Raw genomic sequence first — 21,710 nt, forward strand, 5'->3', positions numbered from 1 at the left:
GGCCTCCCGATCCCCAGGACGCTTTTCAAGTCACAGAGCAGAAAGGTGCAGGGAAAGGATAATGTGTTTGTGTTTCTAAACCACAAGCCGATCCATATCTTTCCTCTCTGGCCCAAAGCTGGGCTCTCAGCCCTGGCTGCTGGCACTCCATGTTACAACAGGCCCCGACAGCCACAGGCTGAGAGATAGCTGGGAAGGGCCGCCCCACCCGCCGCACCCACCCTGACCAGACTGCAGGGCCCGCAGCCCCAGAACCATTTCCGGTGGTGAAATGTTTGTTCTCAGTGCCTCTGCTCGGAGTTCCTAGGCAAATTGTAGCGTGTCGGTGGGGGTGGGGGGGCTGGACCACTCCCTCCGGGTGCCTGGTGCCCATTTCCAAGCTCAACAAGGAAGCCTGGGACCAGGCCCATGGGAGGCATGCGGATGCTGAGGGGAAACTGCCTTCCACCTGCTCTGGCCACTTCCCGCACTCTTCAGAGCGGGGCTGAACCAGACACCGATGAGGGGAGGGCAGGGAAGGACAGTGACATGTGGGAATCCATCACCCCAACCCCACCCTGCACGTCCCAGCCCTCCCAACATGCAGCAAGTCTCCTCACCCTGGACCGCTAAGGTGACTGGATCGACAGACACTCAGAGGGTCCCTCAGTCTTTTACCCACCTGGGCATCTTCCTTTGACCTGCCTGGCTTCTCGAATACTCCAGCGATGGGTGGTTATTACCTTCTTGGCCTGTCTTGTTTGGACGCGGCCTCTCTCCAGACCCACCATACTGCCCAAAGCTCAGCGGCATGGAAGGCTCCTCGGCTTACACCCCACAGGGAGGGATGGGACTTGGCCGGTAGCCCGCTGAGATACCCCAAGCTGGACTCAACCCCAATGCATGCCAGCTCACTTCCGATGTGTTAATGTCCACGCTGTATCTACGTAGCGCAGCCATTCCGGCGTACTGCTTGGGGCGGTGGTTTTAGTGGGACGGGCACTGATATTAAGAGAAGGTCATTCGTGCGTGCATTTGGGAATTCATAAAAATCAGCCAGGCAGTTGATTCCAGATCCTACAAAGGAGTGCTTGTCATCAGTTTGGGTTCGTAGTTCATTCCAAATGCCCAGCAACAACTCGTTTCCCATTGGCAGCCTTTGGGCCAGGCCCCGGCTAACTCATCTGTGGGGAAGGCCATTCTGGCATTCACCCTCCCACCCCACCCCATATGGCTTCCTCGTTCACATCAGTCAGCTTGCTGTGGGACGTCAGGGGCTGACGAACAGGGTCCGGCCCACAGTGCCGTGTGATGGGAAGAAAGAGATAAGCAGCCCAGGAAAGACGTGGGGGCGGCAAGAAGGGAGGAGGGGGCAACAGAGACCGTGTGCGCGCCCCCGCATGGGAGGTGGGCAGTGGGAAGGGCCTGAGCATAGTGTACCACTTGTTCGTACCCACCCTCGGGGCACACGGCTCTCATCAGGGCTTGGGGTGCAGCCAGACAGGACACAAGCCTGGCTGAGGCTGGAGCGTGCCCGCTGGCCGGCCACCTGACCCTCTGTTTGCCCGGGGGCCGCAACTATGTAAGCAATGGAGCCCGCAATGCAAGTGACTTCCCTACAAAGATACATCTGACAGCCGGGTGAACACAAAGCACCCCCGACAACGTTGTTGCTGCTAGTTGTCATTCCGTGGGTCCCCGCTACTGCCACACTGAGTGACTGACGTCTGGGGTGCCCTGCACTGTCTACCGTCCGTGGTCCCTAGTCTGTGGCACTGGGGGTCACCTAGTCGTCACATGAGGACAGTCATTGGAGTGCAGATGTACTGAATGTCTAAATCAGGGTACCCTCAGCTCCAGTCAAGGTCACCAGGGTCTTCCCACATGGGCAGGGGAAACTACCTTCCCACTCAAAGGAAAGGAGACAGGGAGGAAGCATTTGACTGCTAACCTCCAGACCAGTGGTTCAAACCCACAGGCCACTCCTCGGGAGAAAGAGGAGGCTCTCTGCTCTGGTGAAGGAAGTCCCACAGTGTGGGGTCTCTCCGTGTTGGAACCGGCGTGATGGCAGTGGGTTGGGTTGGGTTTGGGGAACACAAAAGAAGTTGGGGCAAAGGGCAGTCAGGTGGCAGCTGGTGAGGGTACTGGTGAGGGCACCCCAGGAGAATGGAGTCAAGGGATGTTGATCTCCTGGCAGGTAGAAAGGGCTCAGAAGCAGAGCCCCACCCTCTGGGAGTGGAGGTTCCTGGAAGCGTTCTTTCCCCAGGAAGACCTCTATCCCGGAACCGGAGACAGCGTTCTCAGGACCTAGCAAGTGCCAGCGTGGAGCCGGCGCCTCTTTCAGCTCCGCTTTTGGCCCCTGCCCTGGAAGGGTTATTATAAATCCCGGTGGGACGAGGACAGGCTAGGGCTCCAGCTCCTGCTCAGCTGCACTTTGGCCAGCTGGCCCAGCGAGTCTCGGCAACGCGAAGGAAGGAGTTCCTGACCCCCGAGGGGCCAGCCGGGCCAGGGTAGGGTCCCCAGGTGAAGGGCTGACAGAGCCAAGCCGAGCGGCTGGCGGGCAAGGGCTGGGCAGGGCCTCTCGGCGGCGACATTTCCCGCCGCCGCCGGTGGGTTCGCTGCGTCCTACCTGGGGCCACACCCTGAAATCAAACTGCGGCAGGTGAGGCTGGCGCTGCACAAACACGTCCCGGCGGCAGGGCTCCCCAGCCTCTCCGGGCGCCGGGGTGGGGGTGGGGGTGACTTCCCGCCAGTCCCTGGTGCCCCGCTTCTGGGGAGACCAGCTGGCCTGTCCTCCCTGGGGCCGATCACACCCCTGGGCTTTCATGCCCAAGATTGGGGGCTCCGGGGCGTGGTTTAGGGACAGAGACTGGGGCGCTCCTGGGAGCCGGCCTGACCTGGGTGGGCTGGACTGCAACGGCCCTGGGTGGGTGCGTGCCCCTTGGAAGACTGGCCTGCGAGGATGGTCGCTTCCTCCGGTGTGCCCCACGACAAAGCCCGCCCTCCCTTTCCCCAAGACCTGAGACTGGCGTGGGGCGATCCCACTTCCCTGTCCTCTGCTCATCGCTTTGTATCCGGGATCTGTTTCAGCGCAGCAAGGCCCTTGGGCTTCCCCCTCGTAGTCCCTGAGAGCTTCGGCCGCTGACCGGTGAGAAGTGAGGAAGAGGAGGCCAGGCAGGCGGCCCCAGGCGGTGAGTGGAGTCCCCGTGGGCCCCAGTACGGGTGCTTTTCTGAGCTCATCCTGAAGGGCAGGTTGGGAGGGACGGTGGGCAGGAAGGTGGCTTTTCTTGGGCTGCCTTCTTCCCAGCTAAGGAGGTGATGGTGCCCGGTACCGTCAGTGCTATTTCTCAGTCTTTGTGAGTGAGGCCACCAAGTCGCTTCCAGCTCGGGCAGGTAGGCAGGTGGTGCACGACCTGTACTGCTGTGGTCCAGACCCTGCTTGTCACCAGGCCTCATGCCCGGCTGGGGCAAGGCAGTGTCACCAAGGCCAGCACACATTTAATTCATGCTTGAGAAACAGGTTCTGGGCAGAACAGGCAGTGCCACAGGCCCCCTGTCTGCTGAGCAGGAGCCACCGGCCAAGGCACCCACTCAGCACAACCCAGCCCAGCCTGCCAGCCCATTGCCCTGAAGCCGGGCCCAGAGAGGGGCTCCATCCAAGCAGGCGCTCTGGGGAAGCCCATGGGGGTGGAGGCAAGAAGAGATCCAGGTGAATACAGCCTACCCTTTCTGCATCTTGCCCACGCCAGGGTTTTTCAGGCTGCTCAGACTTCTTCTTCTAGTGGCTGCAGCAGAGCCGATGCAATGCCCCGCTTTCTCCTCGGGCCACGACCTTTGAGATCAGGAAGGAACTGGGTTCGAATCCTGGTTACTTCTTTCCAAACTTCTTCATGTTGTCATCGATAAAATAGGGTCAACACCTTCCTTGGAGGATAGTTGATAGGAGCAACTATGGTAATCAATGGAAAACATCCCCTGCCAGCGTGGGGGGGGAGGAGGGTGTCACCTCACCAGCCACCAAATGTCATTAAAGAAAAGGTTGACACGACATGAGCCCTCCCTCTGGAGACTGGTCTGGCTGTTGGGCTAGAGAGGGCTGGAGGGCGTCTGAGCAAAGGGGCCGTGAAGGAGGGGGTGGGAGACTCTGATTCCACTTCTCTGGACCTTGTGAAGACCCCATTGCTGGACAGGGATCTAGGTCTGGCACCCGGAAACAGCAGCACACGTCACTCATGCAGATGCGTGAATGGGTGCCCTGGATGAGCTCGGGGCCAGCGAGAGCTGGGGCTGATTGGAGCTAGCTCCACACCTGCCATTTTAGACCATTCGTGAGCCTCCCTTCCTCTGGGAACCAGAGCTCACCGTCCGACTCCACAGAGCTGCTGTTGGCCTTTCTGTTAACGAACAAAAGGCAGAAGTATGGCCGCTGCTTTACCCCTGCACCCCACTCCCTTCATGCCCCCTTACGATGAAGAGCAAGGCAGGTTCAGCCGTCTCACGTGGCGGGCGGGGGGTGGGGGGGGCTTCCCACAGTCGTGTGGACACAGAGAGATGGGAGAGGAAACCCAGGGGTGTGAAGGCGTAGGCCGTCTTGTGGTCAGGGGTCTCCAGCGCTTCCTCTGGAAGGACCCGTGGTGACGGAGGCTGTGGGGATCTGCAGGAGCAGAGAGAGCCAGGGAAGGTCACTCATGCCTGAGCCTCTTCCCTTGGTGGTGACCCGTGCCCAGGAAGACAGACGCAATGCCATCGACAGGGAGGGAGGGGCAAAGGCGGGGGTTCGGTTTTGTTGTGTCTTGATTAGGGTCGGGTTAGAAGCATACAAGAGCGAACTGGCTTTCCTTTGGTTTAACCACTGAGCCACGGTTTCTTTCCTCACACTGGCTCACTCCCCTCTTGCTTCCTCCTTCCTCCCTGGCTTCCCCTTTCCATTCTTCCCTGCCCCTTCCTGCCTGCTCAGCTTTGTTTTGAGACAAGCCTTGCTCTTCCGTTCAGGTCTCCTAGGATTGATTGTACTGAGGGGTACAGCCCCCATGCCCCACTGTGCTGTTGTTCACGTTATGGACCTGTCTATCGTTTGGCTGAAAGCTGACCCCCTGGGGCAGGTTCCAGGCCACACTGCAAATGTGTCCAAGGGCCACAGGCCCAGGGATTCCTCCACTCTCTAGCTGACCAGTACGTCTGGTCTTTTTTTTTTAATTATATTTATTATCATTTAAAAAATCATTTTATTAGGGGCTCATACAGCTCTTAGCACAATCCATCCATCCATTGTGTCAAACACATTTGTACATTTGTTGCCATCATCATTCTCAAAACATTTGCTTTCTGCTTGAGCCCTTGGTATCAGCTCCTCATTTTTCCCCTCCCTCCTTCCCTCATGAACCCTTGATAATTTACACACTTTTCTGTTGCCATCCCCCAGGGAGGGGGTTATATGTAGATCACTGAGATAGGTTCCCCGTTTCTCCCCCGCCCTTCCCTTACCCTCCTGGTATTGCTACTCTCATTATTGGTCCTGAAGGGTTCACCTATCCTGGATTCCCTCTGTTTCCAAGTCTGGCCTTCTTTTATGCTTTTAAATCTTGTTCGACTTTTCTTTTTTTCTCCCTCTCTGCCTAGAGCTTTCCATGGTGAGTCCGTAGTGGTAGCTGTAGGAAGTGGCTCTGGGCACCCTCTAGCTCTTTTGGGCTCTGGGTAGTGGAGACTGTGCTTCATGAGGTCCGCTGATCCTTTAGAGTAATTTTACCCCCGAGGGATTTTCCTCCCTCTTCTTTGCTCTGGGCCATTGCATCTTAGACCTCAGGCAGCTTAGACCGTTGCATCTTAGACCTTACAAGCCTTGAGGAGCCAGGCACTACTCGCCAAAGGAGGATGCAGAGCACTGTCTCTGTGGATTATGCTCTGTCGATAGATCTGGCTGTCCCCCGAGACTGGGTTTGAAGTCCACTGTCCACTCCCTCCAGGGATTTGCTATGGCTGCAAAGTCTGCACAGCGTTGCCCCTGTATGCGCTATAGTGTCCTTGGGTATATTTTTTGCTCATGCAAATACACATGTAGAAATATCGTCTGCCAAACTGATATATCCCACTAAGGGAACTCCCACTGACCTTCCCACACATCTGTTCGGCTCAGGCGTGTGTCTAAATGTCGGCTCGTTGGAGTTGCTTGTTGCTACTCTTCTTACCTCCATTGTCTTTTGCTCTGGAACAGCTCCCAGGACCCCTTTGCCAGCAGCCGTGTTGTACTGCCCTGCCGTCCAGTAAACTGCCTTTCTCCCCCCTTACTGTGTGTCCTCTCCAGTCATTACAGTTTGCCCTCCCCTCCCTGAGAGCCTTCTGACTTATTTTACTCAGCAGAATGTCTCCCAGTCCATCCAGGTTCCTGGAGCCTTCGATTCGTCATTCTCTAACCTGGTGCCATATTCTGTTGTGTGTGTGTGTCCAGTCATCCTTTGATGGCCTTGTTTCTCTCCTTTTGCTGTTGTGCTCTCTCATTTGCTGTTTGATTTGCACCTCTACATGGCCCATGGTCCTGACTACCACTCTGTGTTCGCTGGCCTCCTATAGGCCTTTGGGTTACTGAGGTACTGAAATGTTGTATACATTTTAGAGGTTAGTCACTTGCCAGATAGATCACTGCCAAAAATGTCTCCCCAGCCTGTAGGTTCTCTTTGGACCCTTTTGAAAGCATCTCTGGATGTGCACACCTGTTTGATTGTAGGAGGGCCCATCATTTAGCTTATCTTCTGCTGGTTTTATATTTTCAGGTGTATTTGAAAGACTACGTCACAAGTTAAGGTCCCAAAGGTTGGCCCTATTCTTTCTTCGATGATTTTTATACTTTCAGGTTTTATTTGGTTTTTTTCTTTTTATGTTGCTAGATAAATCATTTTATTGGGGGCTCTTACATATATTTTAACAAGTCCTACGTCTGTTATCTCAAGCAGACATGTACAATCATAGGCATCGACAATTTCTAAACATTATCTTTCTTCTTGAGCCTTTGATATCAACTCCTCTTTTTCTACTCCACCCTACCACCCCCACAAACCCTTAATAAATTATGTATTGTTATTATTATTTCTACATCGCTTCCACCGCCCATTCTATCCCTTCGCCTACTATTTTGGTATTCTTCCCTGAGGGGGGTTATTCTGCCACCATTGTTGTGCGTTCCCCCTTCCCTCCCGTCTCCCTCTTCTCATCCCCTACCTCCTGGAATCGTTGCTCGCATTACTGTTTCTGAGGGGGGTTGTCTTTCCTGAATTCTGTGTATTGAAAGCTCTAGTTTTAGGTTTTGTGTGGTGGTCTTTGATCCATCTTGAGTTGTGTTTTTATATGGTGTGAGGTATGGATCCTGTTTTATTTTTCTGCAAAAGGGTAGCCAGTTTTGCCAGCACCCTTTGTTAAAGAGATGGTCTCTTCACCAATTAGTGGATGTTGGCAAAGATAGGGATTCTAAATTAACAGAGATCAGAAAGGTAGTCAGTCTGGCTTGAGCCCAGAGCCACACACGCTGCTCCCGTGGGCTGGAGCCAGGCCGAGAGACGAGCTGAGTCAATATTGACCCTCTGTAGTGGCCAGCCCGGCACTTGGCACTTTGTCCTCTCACTCAGCTGGAGTGTTGACACAAGTGATTGAATGAGCTTTATTATCGTATTCTTTTAAACAGCGGTCACATGCTCTCTCCCCTGGGGACTCCCTGGGGGCTGTAGTGTGATAGAGAGACGGGTAGGCGCCAGGCATGCTGGTTTGTTATGTGCACAGCGCCCTCTTCCCTGGCGTGAGCAGCTTGTCTTTGAGCCAACCCAGGGGCCCAGCAGAACTACAGGGTACCGCTCAGACCCCGCAGGGGCCTCCACACTTGAGCACAACGGTCCTGGCCTGGACTTACAAAGCCTGTAGGTGATGCAAGCCGGGACCATGACCTAAGTCCATGGTCCACCCACACTGTAGGTGACAATGGAGCAGAAAAACAGATGCGTTCTCTTCAGACCTTTCCTCCAGGTGTCTGTTCTGAGCTGGACCAAGTGCCGGGTAGGGGTGTAACTCTCTCACCCTCAGGGCCCCAAGGAGCTGCCCCATGACGAGAGGTAGGTGGCAGAGCCTGTCCCAGTAGAGTCTGAGGAGAGAGCTCAGCCCACAGAGGCAGGGTGCCCCGAAGGGGAGGCGCTCCGCTGCACTGACCGAGTCCAGGCAGAGCGAGGTGGCCAGCTCCAGGGGGCATGGCCAGCAGGACCTCTGGAAGGGCAGAGTGGCGTGATAAGCAGACCAGAGCAGCCGCGAGCCCTGCCCTCCTCGCAGCAGCAGGAGGAGCAGCAGCTGTCTGAAAGCAGCAAACTGAATGTCCTGTTCATCAAGGTCCCCAGAGCCCAACAAACACCCTCAAAATATGTTTTAAATAAGTGAGTGAACAACATGACTGCATATGTAAACAAGCTCCAGAATGTAAAATTGGACAAACGTTTTCTGTCAATAACTTTTTTGAGAATCGAGCAATGATTAAAGAAATGGGGGGGGGAATCCAAAGAGGTCTCCGCACATTTACTAATAACGTCGTTTGGTGTAGAAAGATTTGAAAACCATTTTGCCGTTAGGATTCATATAGTCCAGGAAATACTGCACTCAAGCATCATTTAACTAGGTCACGTGTTCTCTGATTAAAACGGGCAATAATCCTTACTCAGATTCTAGGGCCGGGAGAGGCCCAGGGTGATTACACAGTGGGGTCCCACTGCACAGCGCCAGGTGGCCTCTTTGAGACAGTTCCCCCTGTCCAAATTCCTCTGTCCAAACAAGGTGCTATGTGCCCCACCACCCTGCTGGGCTCTGCTTGGAAGGCAAGCCAGGCAAGAACTCAGCTCTGCTGCCCGCCTCAGGGCCCTCCAGTGGGCCGGTGGGCCGGTGGGCTGCTCAGACTCAAGGCTGCGCGTACAGACTTGCTCAGAAGGAGGCTCACACAGCCCAGTCCCTCCGGAGCAAGCAGAGTGGACAGGCTTTGGAATCAGATCGCGGTTCAGCCCCCACCTCAGTCATTTCTTGGTCCTGTGAGGAGCCCTGGTGGTACAGTGGTTAAGACTTGGGCTATAATCCAAAAGGTCAGCAGTTCAAAACCCCCAACCTCTCTGAGGGGAAAAGATGGGGCTTTCTACTCCCATAAAGAGTTAGAATCTCAGAACCTCATGGGGGCAGGCCTAGCTGGTTCCATAAGGTTACGACTGAGTCGGCACTGACTTGATGGCAGGGAGTTTGGGTTTTGTTTGGTTGTTTGCGGGGTTTACGGCCATGGACAGGGGACGTCACCTCTAGACCTGTGGATAGTAATAATTCCTACTTCTCAGGGTTATCTGTGTGGGAATTAGAGGGGCTTCTTCTCAGCAAAGGAGTCCTGGTGGTTTATTGGTTACGACTTGGGCTGTTAACCACGAGGTCCATGGTTAAAAAACCCCAGCCGCACGGAGGGAGAAAGATGAGGCTTTGTACCCCCCCCCAAAGAGTTACAGCTTGGACACACATGGGGGCAGGTCTACCCTGTCCTGTCGGGTCAAAATTGCCCGATGGCAGGGGCGTGGGGAGTTCTCAGAAGGGCCTAGCACCCAATCGTTGTTCTGACGGGTCCTCAAGTTGGTGTGACCCTGTGCTATGTACGGCCGGACAAGACCCTGCCCGTCCCGGTCCCCATCCCCGCCTCACCTTGCTATGCTTGAGTCCCTGAGGAAGCTGCCGTGTCTGTCAGTCCCTGTCTTTGAGGGCCCACCAGACAGTCTTGTCATGCCCACTGCTAAGGGGCAGTGTCTCTACTTTCACAACAGACTTGCCCATTCTCCTGACAGCCCATGGCCTAGTGACTACCCCTTGCCAACACCAACACCACTGCTCAAAGGTGTCCAGCCTTCCGTCTCCAGCTTTCACCTGCAGAGAGTGCCCGAGAGGGTCCTGGCTTCCCCATAAGGCCCATCTGTGAGAACGTCAAGGTGCACATGGCAGTCGTAATGACAAAGGCACTGCTCTGCATCTCTCAAGAGCCCACCCAGCCGATGACAGCTTTCACTCTGGGATTGCTTCCTTAATGCTTTTGAGTTGTTCTGGGGTTTTTTAATGCAGAGAAAGATACAGTATATCCAGTAGCTTTCGTATCGTAGTGGGTTACTCGTTGGGCTGCTATCCACAAGGCCAGAGATTCAAAACCACCAGCCGCTCCATGGAAGAAAGATGAGGCTTTCTGCCCACATACAAATTCATAGCCTCAGAAATCCACAAGGCTAGTTCGACCCAATCCTGTCGGTCACTGGGAGTCAGAATCGACTCTGTGGCTGTTCATGAGGGAAGACCAGCATGGGGGCGGGGTGTGTGTGCCTTGGGCTCTTAGCTCTAAGACAGGCAGCAGCTTGAGACCACCAGCTGCTCCCCGGGAGAGGGGTGAGGCTTTCTGCTCCCGTGGAGATCTGCAGCCACAAGGATGCATCTCCTCTGACCTTTGGAGTCACTCTGAGTGGGAATCAACTTAGCATTTGGCTTAGAGAGGAACCTACAGTACTGTCCCAACTTGTGTGCCAACATTCACCCGACAGACAGACAGGAAGGGAACTCATTCGTCACCTGGGGGCTGCCTGCCGTAGTCTTGTGCCTGCGCATTGAAATCCATGGCACATCGGGCTCCTGCTAATTTTCAGCCGTAAGTCTTCAAGCCTGTGTCTCAGCTTCATCGTGTAAAAGGTGCCCCCCCACACACACACACATGTACTTACGCCCTGAGATCCCGCATCGAAAAGCCCATTGCAACTGACGCCTTTGTACTTAAGGAACCTGGAATTGTGCCGGAGAAATCAGAAGCGTACCAATGTGCTCGGTCTCCGTCCCCTGCACCTCAAGTCCCCGGAAATGACACTGAATTGCCACGCAGGCTCGTAAGGACCCTCTGTGGGTTCCAGGTGCAACCTTCACATGCGAAGAGTCATGTAGTTGCTTATGGGAAAGTGGTAACACATGGACACAATACCATGGCCGGGGTCAGATGCGGCTTATTCCAAATGGCATCTTGGCTTTTGAAGCCTTTAACCCTTTGTCAGCAGATCGGCCAATCTTACTGCCCTTTGATTTCCTGACCGCTGCAGTCCCCGCCGTTGACGATGGGTCCAAGTAAAAGGAAAACCTTGGCAATGTCGGTATCCTGTGTGCTTATCCTGAGGTTGACCACTGGTCCAGATGGGAGGGGTGGGGTGTCAAGCTGGACTCTGGGCTGTGCTCTTTGATCTTCATCCGCAAGGGCGTCAGGTCCTCTTCACGTTCCACGCGCAAAGTTGTGTCATCCAAAGACCCCATGTTGTTCCTCGAAAGCCCAGCTCCGCTCTCTTCTTCAGAAAGTCTAGCTTCTGGATTATTTGCTCAGCAACAGACTCGGTGTGGGGAACTGCACACAGTAGGTGCTTATTCCCATTTCCCCTTTATGTCTTCTCCCGCTCCTCCTACACCACAGCTCCACCTGTCCGTGACCCCAGGCTAGGCCGATAGCCCCCTGACCTCTCTCGCCAGCTCCACCCTCAGGTTGATGAGTTGGCAGGGTGTTTTCCAGAAGCCTCTGTCAGCAACTGACCAGCCCCACCTGGCCAGGCTTTGGCAGCAGGAAGTGATTGTGGCAGGAACTCTGCCAGAGGGAGTTTCTTCCTCAGACGGGTTTGGGCTGGGCCCTTGCCTGCTGACTCTGGGCAGCTCCCTCTGGCCCCAGTCAGTAGCCTCCCTGGACGGTGCAGTCTGTAGACATTCAGAAGAGGAAAGTTCAAAGCACACTCAACCACAACAATGCATCGCAGCCCCGAGGGAGAGTCCCCCACGTTGGGTGAGGTGTCTGATGGGAAGGGCCGGGCAGCTTGGGGTCATTCTGAGGGACGCCCTGCCTCTGCCCAGCCCTACCTTAGAAGCCTTCTTATTTTGCCTTTCACACTTCGGTCTACAGTCTAGCTCAAAATACATTTTTGAATAGGGTATAAATTAGATGTCAGGATTCCCAGTGTTTTCCATAGGGATATCGAATTGCTTCCGTAGCACTTACTGAAAAGATCATTCATTTCCCACCATATTTCAATGTCATCTTTGTCCCAAACCAGGTGGCGTTCTATCGGCGAGTCTGTTTCTGGAGGCTGGCTTCTGCCCCATAGGTCTCCTGGTCCGTCCTGGGCCACCTCCACACCATGCTGACACTGTCATCTCGTGTGTAGTAGATCTGCTCCTGGAGCCCGCCCACCCAGTCTTTCCAGATCAGCTCGCATGCTCCTTGTTCCTTAGGCTTCCCTGTACATTTCAGAATCAGCTTGCCAATTCCTACCAAAATAAATGTGATGGCATTTCTAACCTCAAACATGCACGAAAGCTTCACAAACCTTGTGGGGAAATTCCATGGCCCTTTATTCCCTTTCCCCACACACTCCTGAAAGCCCCTGGCATGCCTAGTCAACCATTTCTGCCCCGGATGACGATGCGCAGTGACTCTCATCGTTCCGTTCCAAGGTCTCCCACCACCATCCACATAAACTCCTGCTCCCTGCTGTCGCCACAATGACAGATTTTAGCTTAGTTTTTGTCCAACGGTTTTATTGGCACATAGTTTCCATATCAGACAATCCATTAGTTCAATCATGCAGTCATGTCAAGGAGAATTTTACAATCATTACATCAATTTTAGAGCATCCTTCACCACCACCCCGCGCCCGTGGTTAAGTCGCCTTTAAAATGAGTCGTGCGATCACAAGCCATTCCAGTGTTACCTCCCCCTTCATTATTTAGTCCTGAATCCCCCTTCCCTCCCTACACCCACTCCCACCCCTGTGCTCCCTCTATCCCCTTCTTGGATTCTATTTTTTTAAGCAGGCAGTGTTCCAGGCAGTCTTTATTAATCAGACTAAACTAGTGTTTCATAGAAAGATGACACACATTAGGGGATAGTTTGAGTTTGAAGTTTAAAGATGGCCTCAGGGTCCTATCTTGTGGACCTACAGTCTTAGTGGCTCCAGAAAGTCTGGATTCCATGAGAATTTGAAATTCTGTTCCACATTCTCCTCCCCCTTTGGGTTGGGATTCTTGTATCGAGTCTTGTAAAGTATTTGTCCTGATGGAACTTTGCTGAACCTAGCGCCTTCCAAGTTCACCCATGTCAGGGGGTGAAGAGCTCCGTGGTCAATGTGGCTGTGCACCTAGTGGCCCGTGGTCCTTTTCCTTGGGGCGGATACCCAGAGTGAGAGTGCTGGGTCCTGTGGATTGTGATTCGCATTTGTTCCATGTGCTTGCCGTAGTGGCGGGGCCCTTCTTCAATCCCACCAGCCGAGTGTGGGGGTCCCAGTCTCCTTCCATCCGCTCGGCATTTGTTATTTTCTGTTTTAGTTTGCTTGTTTTGTTTCGATTTTTGCTATCCGTGCCGTGTGAGGTGGCACTGTTGTTTTAGCTTGCCTTTCTTTTATAGCATTTCTTCAATCTTGGTTGATTGCCTGAATACCATCTTTGGTGAATTGTCTGTTCATGTCTTCTGCCCATTTTCCAGTTGGATTATGGGTGCTTTTCTTATCGAGGTGTAGCAGATGTCTATAGATTTCAGGGATTTGCCCTTTTGCCAACAGACGGTTACTAACTCTCCCCTCCCTTGACCCTCCTATGCACGACTCTCCCTCTTCCTCCAGTGCTCCACTCACTCATATAATGACTGCTGATACAAGACTTTTAAGACTTGACTTAACACTCAACAACTCAGCTCACTGCCATCAAGTCGATTCCCACTCACAGTGACCTCCGGGGCACAGTAGAACTGCCCTTTGGAGGTTTTGAGACAGTAAACCTTTCCAAGAATAGAAAGCCTCATCTTTCTCCCGCTGAGCGGCTGGTGGTTTTGAACTGCTGACTTTGCAGTTGGCAGCCAATGTTCCAGGAAACACACAGCAAATTAGGAGGCAAAACAGATACACGAAAAAGAATAGTAGGCCGATTGACTAGAATGTCCCATAAAACCATGATTCTAAATCTCCAAACAAACAAAAATCCCGTGAAACAGTTGGTTGTCCATAAATAGCATCATCACCTTCTCCCTTCTGTTGATGTTGCGAAAGTACAGATAATACAACATTTTCCAACTCAAACATTTTCAAGTATACAACTCAGTTCTATCCACTTTAATCATGCTGTGTAACTCTTACCTTAACTGTTGTCAAATTTCCCTCCCTTACGCTAATTTCTAGGAGTTCTGGTGGCATGATGGGTTATGTGTTGGGCCGCTAACCACGAGGATAGCAGTCTAAAACTACCAGTCACTCCTTGGGGGAAAGATGAGGCTGTCTCCGTCTGTAGAGTTATAGTCTCAGAGACTCCCAGGGGGCAGTTCTACCCTGTCTGGGAGGGTTGGCACGAGTCAGAATTTACTGGATGGTGGCTGAGTCTTGTTCGGCGTGGTCCTCTGATTTCTAAATCTCTACTCACCCTACCCCAAAACCTGAGCTTAAAAGAGAGCATTCAGCATCATTCACAGACATGTATCCCCATAAGGATATACTCTAAACCCTGCTGTTATTAACCCCATTTCATAGATGAAGAATACTGGGGTTCAACCTGTTTGTGAAACTTGTTCAAAGTCTCTCCAAATTAGAAATGGACCTGCAACTTCAGCCTGGTGTGTTAGCCCAAAGTTCTTGGTCTTCGGGATCCCGCATGTGTGGCTTTGCCCTCAGGGAGCATCTAGTAGACCCTGAACCCCGAGAGCTATAAATGGATTCAGGTTAGTCAGGCATGGTGAATCCCGGTAGCTTCTTAGGAAAGGGGTTGCTTTGGAGGGATGCCCTTTCTGATTGGACACCACCTGCCTCCCAGACCCATAGCTGACTCCAGAACCGGCTAAAGTGTTCCCAGCACCAGAGCCAAATAGACTGCCATGACAACATGGCAGATCTCCAGAGTCTTCGATGAATGACCTGAGCAGTCGCCCTCCTTGTTTCAGGGTTTTTTTCTTGAAACCAGCAAGTGCCCTTTCTTGGTGACATCGGGGCCCAGTGAGCTGATCTGAACACGTCATACACAGAGAAATCCAAATGGCACCCCCGACTCAGCTCTCCAGCAGCCGGGGGTCCCAGGCAGGGGCTCCCAGACCCCTGAGGTTTCCAGTCGCCTTCTCCCCAACATCAGGCCTTTGCACACGACATTATGACACTGGACTTTGTCTTCTCGTGCTACCTTTGAAGTTTTCTGTTCCACTCTTTAACTTCATCTTTTCTTCCATTTGGCTTAGCTACTCTATGATTAAGAACACATTTCAAAGTCTCTTCTGACATCCACTTTGATCGTTTCCTCCTTTCTTATCTTTCGAATGCCCTTTTGCTTCCTTCATCCATGATGTCATCCTGCAGCTCATTGGGTCTGCTGTCATTAGTGTTCCATGCATCAGCTCTGTTCTTGACAGGCTGAGCTTCTGCATCTCTTCCCACAGATGCAGTCGATTTGATTTCTGCGTATTTCACAGGGAGAAGTTCACATGCATACTCACCACTGATGTTTTTGAAAAAGGTATTTTCCATGAAGAAGTCATTGGTCCTGCAAAATTCTGTCATGTGATCTCTGACTTTGTGTCTCTCACCAAGGCCATATTTTCCAACTACTGTTCCGTCCTCGGCTCCCAACGGGTGTATTTCAGTGGCTAATCATTAACACATCTTGACTGTATGTTTGATCAATGAAGACATTAGTGAAATTCTTCACTTCCTGCATCACTAACGGTAGTGGTTTGTGCATAAATTGAAATAACAGTCGTCTTGACTGGATTTCTTTATAGCTATATAAATATAGCCCTGCCTGCAGACAGCACTGTGCTTCAAGAGAGATTTTGAAATGTCCTTTTGACCTTCCCATTCCTGCCATAGGAAACCTTATGAGTGACTGATTCAAAATGGCCAATAGCAGTCCATTCCAGCTGACTAGAATATTGATCTTTATGCCTTCTATTTCATTTTTGACAACTTCTAATTTTCCCAGATTCATACTTCATACATACCAAGACCCAGCTATTTTTTCCCTTACTTTTATTGGGGGCTCTTACATCTCTCTCTTTTCTTTTCTTTTTTTTACATCTCTTATCACAATCCATACATTCATCCAGTGTGTCAAGCACACTTGCACATAGGCTGCCATCATCATTTCCAAAGCAATCTCTTCCCACTTGAGCCCCTGATATCAGCTCCTCATTTCTTCCCCCTCCCTCCCTGACCTGCCCTCCCTCATGAACCCTTGATAGCTTATAGATTATTTTCATATCTTACATCATCCTCCATCGCCCCTCATCCACTTTTTCATTATTCATCCCCCTGGAATATAGATTGATCCTTGTGATCGATTTCCCCCCTTTTCTCCCCCCACCCTCCCCTAATCCTCCTGGTATCTCTACTCTCCTTGTTGGCCCTGAGGGGTTTATCTATCCTGGATTCCCTGTGTTTCGGGCTCTTATCTGTAGCAGTGTGCATGTTCTGGTCTAATCCAATCTGTAAGGTAGAATTGAGGTCATGATAGTGTGTGGGGGAAGGAAGCACCAAAGAACTAGAGGAAAGTTGTGTGCTTCAAAAAAAGAAAAAATGTGTGTGTTTCATTGCTGTACTGCACCCTGACTGGCTCATCTCTTCCCTGTGACCTCTCTGTGAGGGGATGTCCAATTGTCTACAGATGGGCCTTGGGTCTCCACTCCATGCCCCCCCCACTGCCCATTCACATTGAGTATGATTTTGTTCTGGGTCTTAGCTACCTAATACCTGATCCCATCAACATGTCATGATCACACAGGCTGGTGTGCTTCTTCCATGTGGGCTTTGTTGCTTCTGAGCAAGATGGCTGCTTTTTACCTTCAAGCCTTTAAGACCTTAGATGCTATATATTTCGATAGCCAGGCACCATCAGCTTTCTTCACCACATTTGCTTATGCACCCATTTTGACCAAGATCCAACTACTGATAGATGTTTGCAACTGCTTCTTCTCCTTTTGAAGTGTGCCCCAACCACAAACAAAGGTCCAGAAGAAAGACTTGACTCTATCCACGTCATAATGGTCACGTCTACTTTGAGAAAGCAGTACTTCCTCAGTCATATTTTGAGTGTTCTCCGACTTGTGGGGCTCATCTTCTGGCACTACCTCTGACAATGTTCTCTTGCTACTCTTGATGTTTGCAGTATCTGATAATATTCTGCTGCGAATCATAAGGTTTTCCGTAGGTAATTCCTCAGAAGTGGACCGCCTATACCTTCTTGGTTGTCTGTTCCTCGTCCAGAAGCTCTGCCCAAACCTGCTCACTTTGGGTGGTCCTTTTGGTATTTGATAGGAGTCCTGGTAGTGTAGTGGTTACAAGGTGAACTGTGATCCTCAAAGTCAGCAGTTCAAAACCACCAGGTGCTATTCCGGCGAAAGACGAGGCTCCCTACTCCTGTAAAGAGCTATAGTCTCAGACCTCACAGGAGCAGTTCTACCCTGTCCTATAGGGTCACTCTGAGTTGGCATCAACAACCACAATGAGTTTGGTTTTTGGTTTGGGTGGACTTTGGAATACCAGTAATACATCCTTTCAGCATCATGGCAACACACAAGCCACCACAGTACAACAAATGACAGGCAAGCGGTGGCCGGAAGACCTTCTACAAACTAAAATTTCGCAAAGCAAGGGATGGAGATGATGTGTACACTTGAGAAAGGGCTCTAAGGAGCCATAGGGGTCTGTCTTTCCAGGTGAGCTTTAATCTCCCAGAGAGTCAACCCTCATCTACCCCAGTCTGTCCCCTTGGCTCAAGGGCTTTCAGGAGTCAAGGACAAAGCGCCTGGTGACCATAAAGGTCCCTTTGGGGTTCCTAAGTCCTGTGGTAGGCATCCCTGGCTGGCACCAAAGGGTAAGTCAGCCCTGGGCTGTTAGTGGAAGGCTAGCAGTTTGAACTCACCCAAAGGTGCCTCGGAAGAAAGGCCTGAATGCCTGTTTCAGAAAGGGCACAGACAGGAAAGCTCTATGGCAGCAGTTCTCAACTTGTGGGTCGTGACCCTTTTGGGGAGCATCAAACGACCCTTTCACAAGGGTCGCCCAGTTCATAACAGTAGCAAAACGACAGTGATGAAGTAGCAATGAAAATCATGTTATGGTTAGGGGTCCCCACGACAGGAGGAACTGTCTGAAATGGAGTGCAGTTGTAGCGGAAGCTACAGAACGGACTCCGAACGGGTCTGCTTTGGCTTGGTGCGAGGAGAAATGGCCCAGAGCAGACTCCAGGTCTGTGAACCGGCCGGTTGCTCCATGCAGATGTGTGTCCTTGTTGTTGAACCACTTGGGGATGAACTTGATTCTAAGAGATAGGCCTTCACAAACGATGTCGGGATTAAATGTGCTGGTTTTGCTGACAATTTCCACATGAATGTTCGTAAGCGAGGTCGGTTCACATTGTCGTTTCCTTGACCTGTTCTCATCGGGTTACGACTCCAAGTCAAAGGAGCTCCATGGTAAGAGTTTGCCAGTGGCCGTGTCTGTGGAATGGCATTTGTCATGGGTTTGGGGATTTTATAAAAGCTCACTCCCGAGTCTGCCTCCTCGGCAGGGGCCTTGGCGCTGAGACGGTTGTGCCAGGGAAGCTCTGGTGAAGGCTCGCCCCACCCCGGCCCCACCTCCCCCTGCAGGTACCATGTTCCGCAAGAAGAAGAAGAAACGCCCAGAGATTTCAGCCCCGCAGAACTTCCAGCACCGCGTCCACACCTCCTTCGACCCCAAAGAAGGGAAGTTCGTGGGCCTCCCCCCACAATGGCAGAACATCCTGGACACCCTGCGGCGACCCAAGCCTGTGGTGGACCCTTCCCGCATCACGCGGGTGCAGCTGCAGCCCATGAAGGTATGGTGGGCGGGCAGGGCCAAACTTCCTCCCCACACCAGCACCGAACCAACCCCTAGATAATCAATGATCAGTTCATGTTCCTGTCAACCAGTGGCCCCTTCTCTTTAGGGGGAGCCCCCTCTGCTGGGCTGCTAGATTTAGCCAATGCAGGCTGCCCAGTTGAATTAGAATTTCAAGTAACCCCGAATAATCATTTGACATCGGTATGTCCCATGCAATATTTAGAACATACTCATAATTTCTATATGTGTGTGAGTGTGTGTTTGTGTGTGTGTGTAGATATACAAGCATACCTTAGAGCTATTGCGGGTGTGCAATAAAGCAAATATAGCAATAAAATTAGTCACATAGGGGTTTTTCCCAGTGCAAATAAAAGTTATGTTTATATTATATTGTAGTCTATTAAGTGTGCAGTAACATTATGAAAGAGTTTGAGATATTTTGAGAGTCACCAAAACGTGACAGGGAGGCGAAGTGTGCACGCACACAAGCTGTTTGGGAAATGGCGCCTAAAGACCTGCCAGGAGCAAGGTTAGCCTTCCACTGGTGACAAGCGCGCTGTCTGGAGCGCAATCAGGTGGGCTGTCAGAGAAAACGAGGCAGCTATTTTCCATTTGAATGTGACTAGCTAGCTGGTCTGTGTTTCTCAGGCAACCCCGTCAGAGGGAAGGAGAAGGGGCCTGGGGGCTCTGATAGACATACAGGCAAGCCAGACCGGCAGGTCTGGAGCCTGGGAGAATGTTGGGGTGAGGAGCCATGAACTCGGGTGTGTGGATAGGTCAGCCCATCACTGAGAAGCTGCAGGTAGAGCCAGGGAATGGCAGGCCTCCCCAGGCCACCCAGAGACAGCCAGCGCCCACCCTGCTCCCCAGGCTCTGCCGACTACACCACTCGGCCACCCGGGGTGTTGCCCAGGGCCTGTCCCGCTGGCCTGCAAGCCCTTGGGGGCAGCCTTAACCACAGCCCTGCTACCTGGGGCCTGGGGAGAGGAAAGGACCAGGGAAGCAGGTGCGGGTCAGAGCCAAGGAGGGCCTTAGAACCCCACCCACGGTGTGCCGCCCAAAGACCCCCGCCCCACCGCCTCCGGCCGAGGAGGGTCTCTGGCTGCTCACCCCCTCTTCTCTGGCCCCCAGACAGTGGTGCGGGGCAGCTCCGTGCCCACCGACGGCTACATCTTGGGGCTGCTCAGCGACATCCAGAAGCTGTCCGTCATCAGCTCCAACACCCTGCGCGGCCGCAGCCCGACCAGCCGGCGGCGGGCCCAGTCCCTGGGGCTGCTGGGCGACGAGCACTGGGCCGCCGACCCGGACATGTACCTGCAGAGCCCCCAGTCGGAGCGCCCCGACCCCCACGGCCTCTACCTCAGCTGCAACGGGGGCACCCCCGCCGGCCGCCGCCAGGTGCCCTGGCCCGAGCCGCGGAGCCCACGGGTCCTGACCAACGGGCTGGCCGCCAAAGCGCAGTCCTTGGGCCCCGCCGAGTTCCAGGGGGCCGCGCAGCGCTGCCTGCAGCTGGGCGCCTGCCTGCAGAGCTCCCCGCCGGCCGCCGCCAGGCGGGGGACCAAGACGGCCCGGCCCGGCTCCGAGGAGCCCCGGCCGCAGTCCTGCCTGGTGGGCTCGGCGGCGGCCAGGCCCGGCGGGGAGGGCAGCCCCAGCCCCAAGACCCAGGAGAGCAGCCTCAAGCGGCGGCTGTTCCGCAGCATGTTCCTGTTCACGCCCGGCCCGGCGCCTCCGGGCGGCAAGCCTGCGGCCGCGGCACAGAGCAAGGTAGGTCTGCCCGGCTTCCCCGTGGGACCGCCGTGCCCGAGGGGACCCAGGCCCTGCCCCACCCTCCGAGCGCACAGGGTCCGGGCTGGGCAGTCTGAGAGGCCACGCTGATCTCAACCAAAACCACGAGCTCCCGTCCATCCAGACTGAGGAGGGGGAGCCCAACGTTGGCCAGTTGCTATTCTTCAGAGGCCTGGTGCACCCTCCTGCCCTACGGACCTACTGGGGGGAGGCAGACCACCCCCTGAAAAAGCAGCGTCTGTAATGCCAAAGCCAGAGTGGACCGGCCAGTGCCCCCAAAGCCTGGCCGCCCTGCAGCTCTATGGAGAGGTCTTTCCCTGTCCTTTCTCCCAGAGCTACTATCTTGGTCCACTCTTCCCCTGCCTCGGTGCTCCCCTGAGCACCTGTAGAATGGACTCGTCCTTGCGAGATTTCTAGGGGAAATCCCGGGAGGCATCCATCCTACCCGGCTTCCCACCTGTCTCTTCCCCTCAAGTGTCTTCCTCCCTTCCCATGGCTCTATTTAACACCCCCCCTTTTTGGGGGGATAGGAACTTTTTAAAATATAATTTTATTAGGGGGTTCATACAACTCTTATCATAATCCATGCATACATCAATTGTATAAAGCACATTTGTACATTCATTACCCTCATGATTCTCTAAACATTTGCTCTCCACCTAAGCCCCTGGCATCAGCTCCTCATGTTTTCCCCTCTCTCCCTGCTCCCACCTCCCTCATGAACCCTTGATAATTTAGAAATTATTATTTTGTCATATCTTACACTGTCCGACATCTCCCTTCACCCCCTTTTCTGTTGTCCATCCCCCAGGGAGGAGGTTATATGTAGATCCTTGTAATCAGTTCCTCCTTTCTACCCCACCCTTCCAGTATCTCAACTCTCACCACTGGTCCTGAAGGGATCATCCACCCTGGATTCCCTGTGTTTCCAGTTCCTATCTGTACCAGTGTCCATCCTCTGTTCTGGCTAGATTTGTAAGGTAGAATTGGGATCATGATAGTGGGGAGGGTGGGTGAGGAAACTTTTATGAAGTAGAGGAAAGTTGTATGTTTCATCATTGCTACACTGCA

At 53.0% G+C, this 21,710-nt stretch overlaps 1 protein-coding gene across 1 annotated transcript in view; it reads left to right on the plus strand.

Annotated features, from left to right (window-relative positions):
- PAK6 (p21 (RAC1) activated kinase 6) overlaps positions 1-21,710 on the plus strand; it is a 40,525-nt gene that overhangs the window by 10,201 nt on the left and 8,614 nt on the right. Inside the window, exons 3-5 of the mRNA XM_075531632.1 lie at positions 3,070-3,170; positions 18,641-18,849; positions 19,986-20,618. Of these exons, the coding sequence (XP_075387747.1) occupies positions 18,646-18,849; positions 19,986-20,618 (837 nt within the window). The 5' untranslated portion in view covers positions 3,070-3,170; positions 18,641-18,645. The remainder of the gene's footprint in view (positions 1-3,069; positions 3,171-18,640; positions 18,850-19,985; positions 20,619-21,710) is intronic.

Source organism: Tenrec ecaudatus, chromosome 14 (assembly GCF_050624435.1).
Source record: "Tenrec ecaudatus isolate mTenEca1 chromosome 14, mTenEca1.hap1, whole genome shotgun sequence".
Classification (NCBI taxonomy): Eukaryota; Metazoa; Chordata; class Mammalia; order Afrosoricida; family Tenrecidae; genus Tenrec; species Tenrec ecaudatus.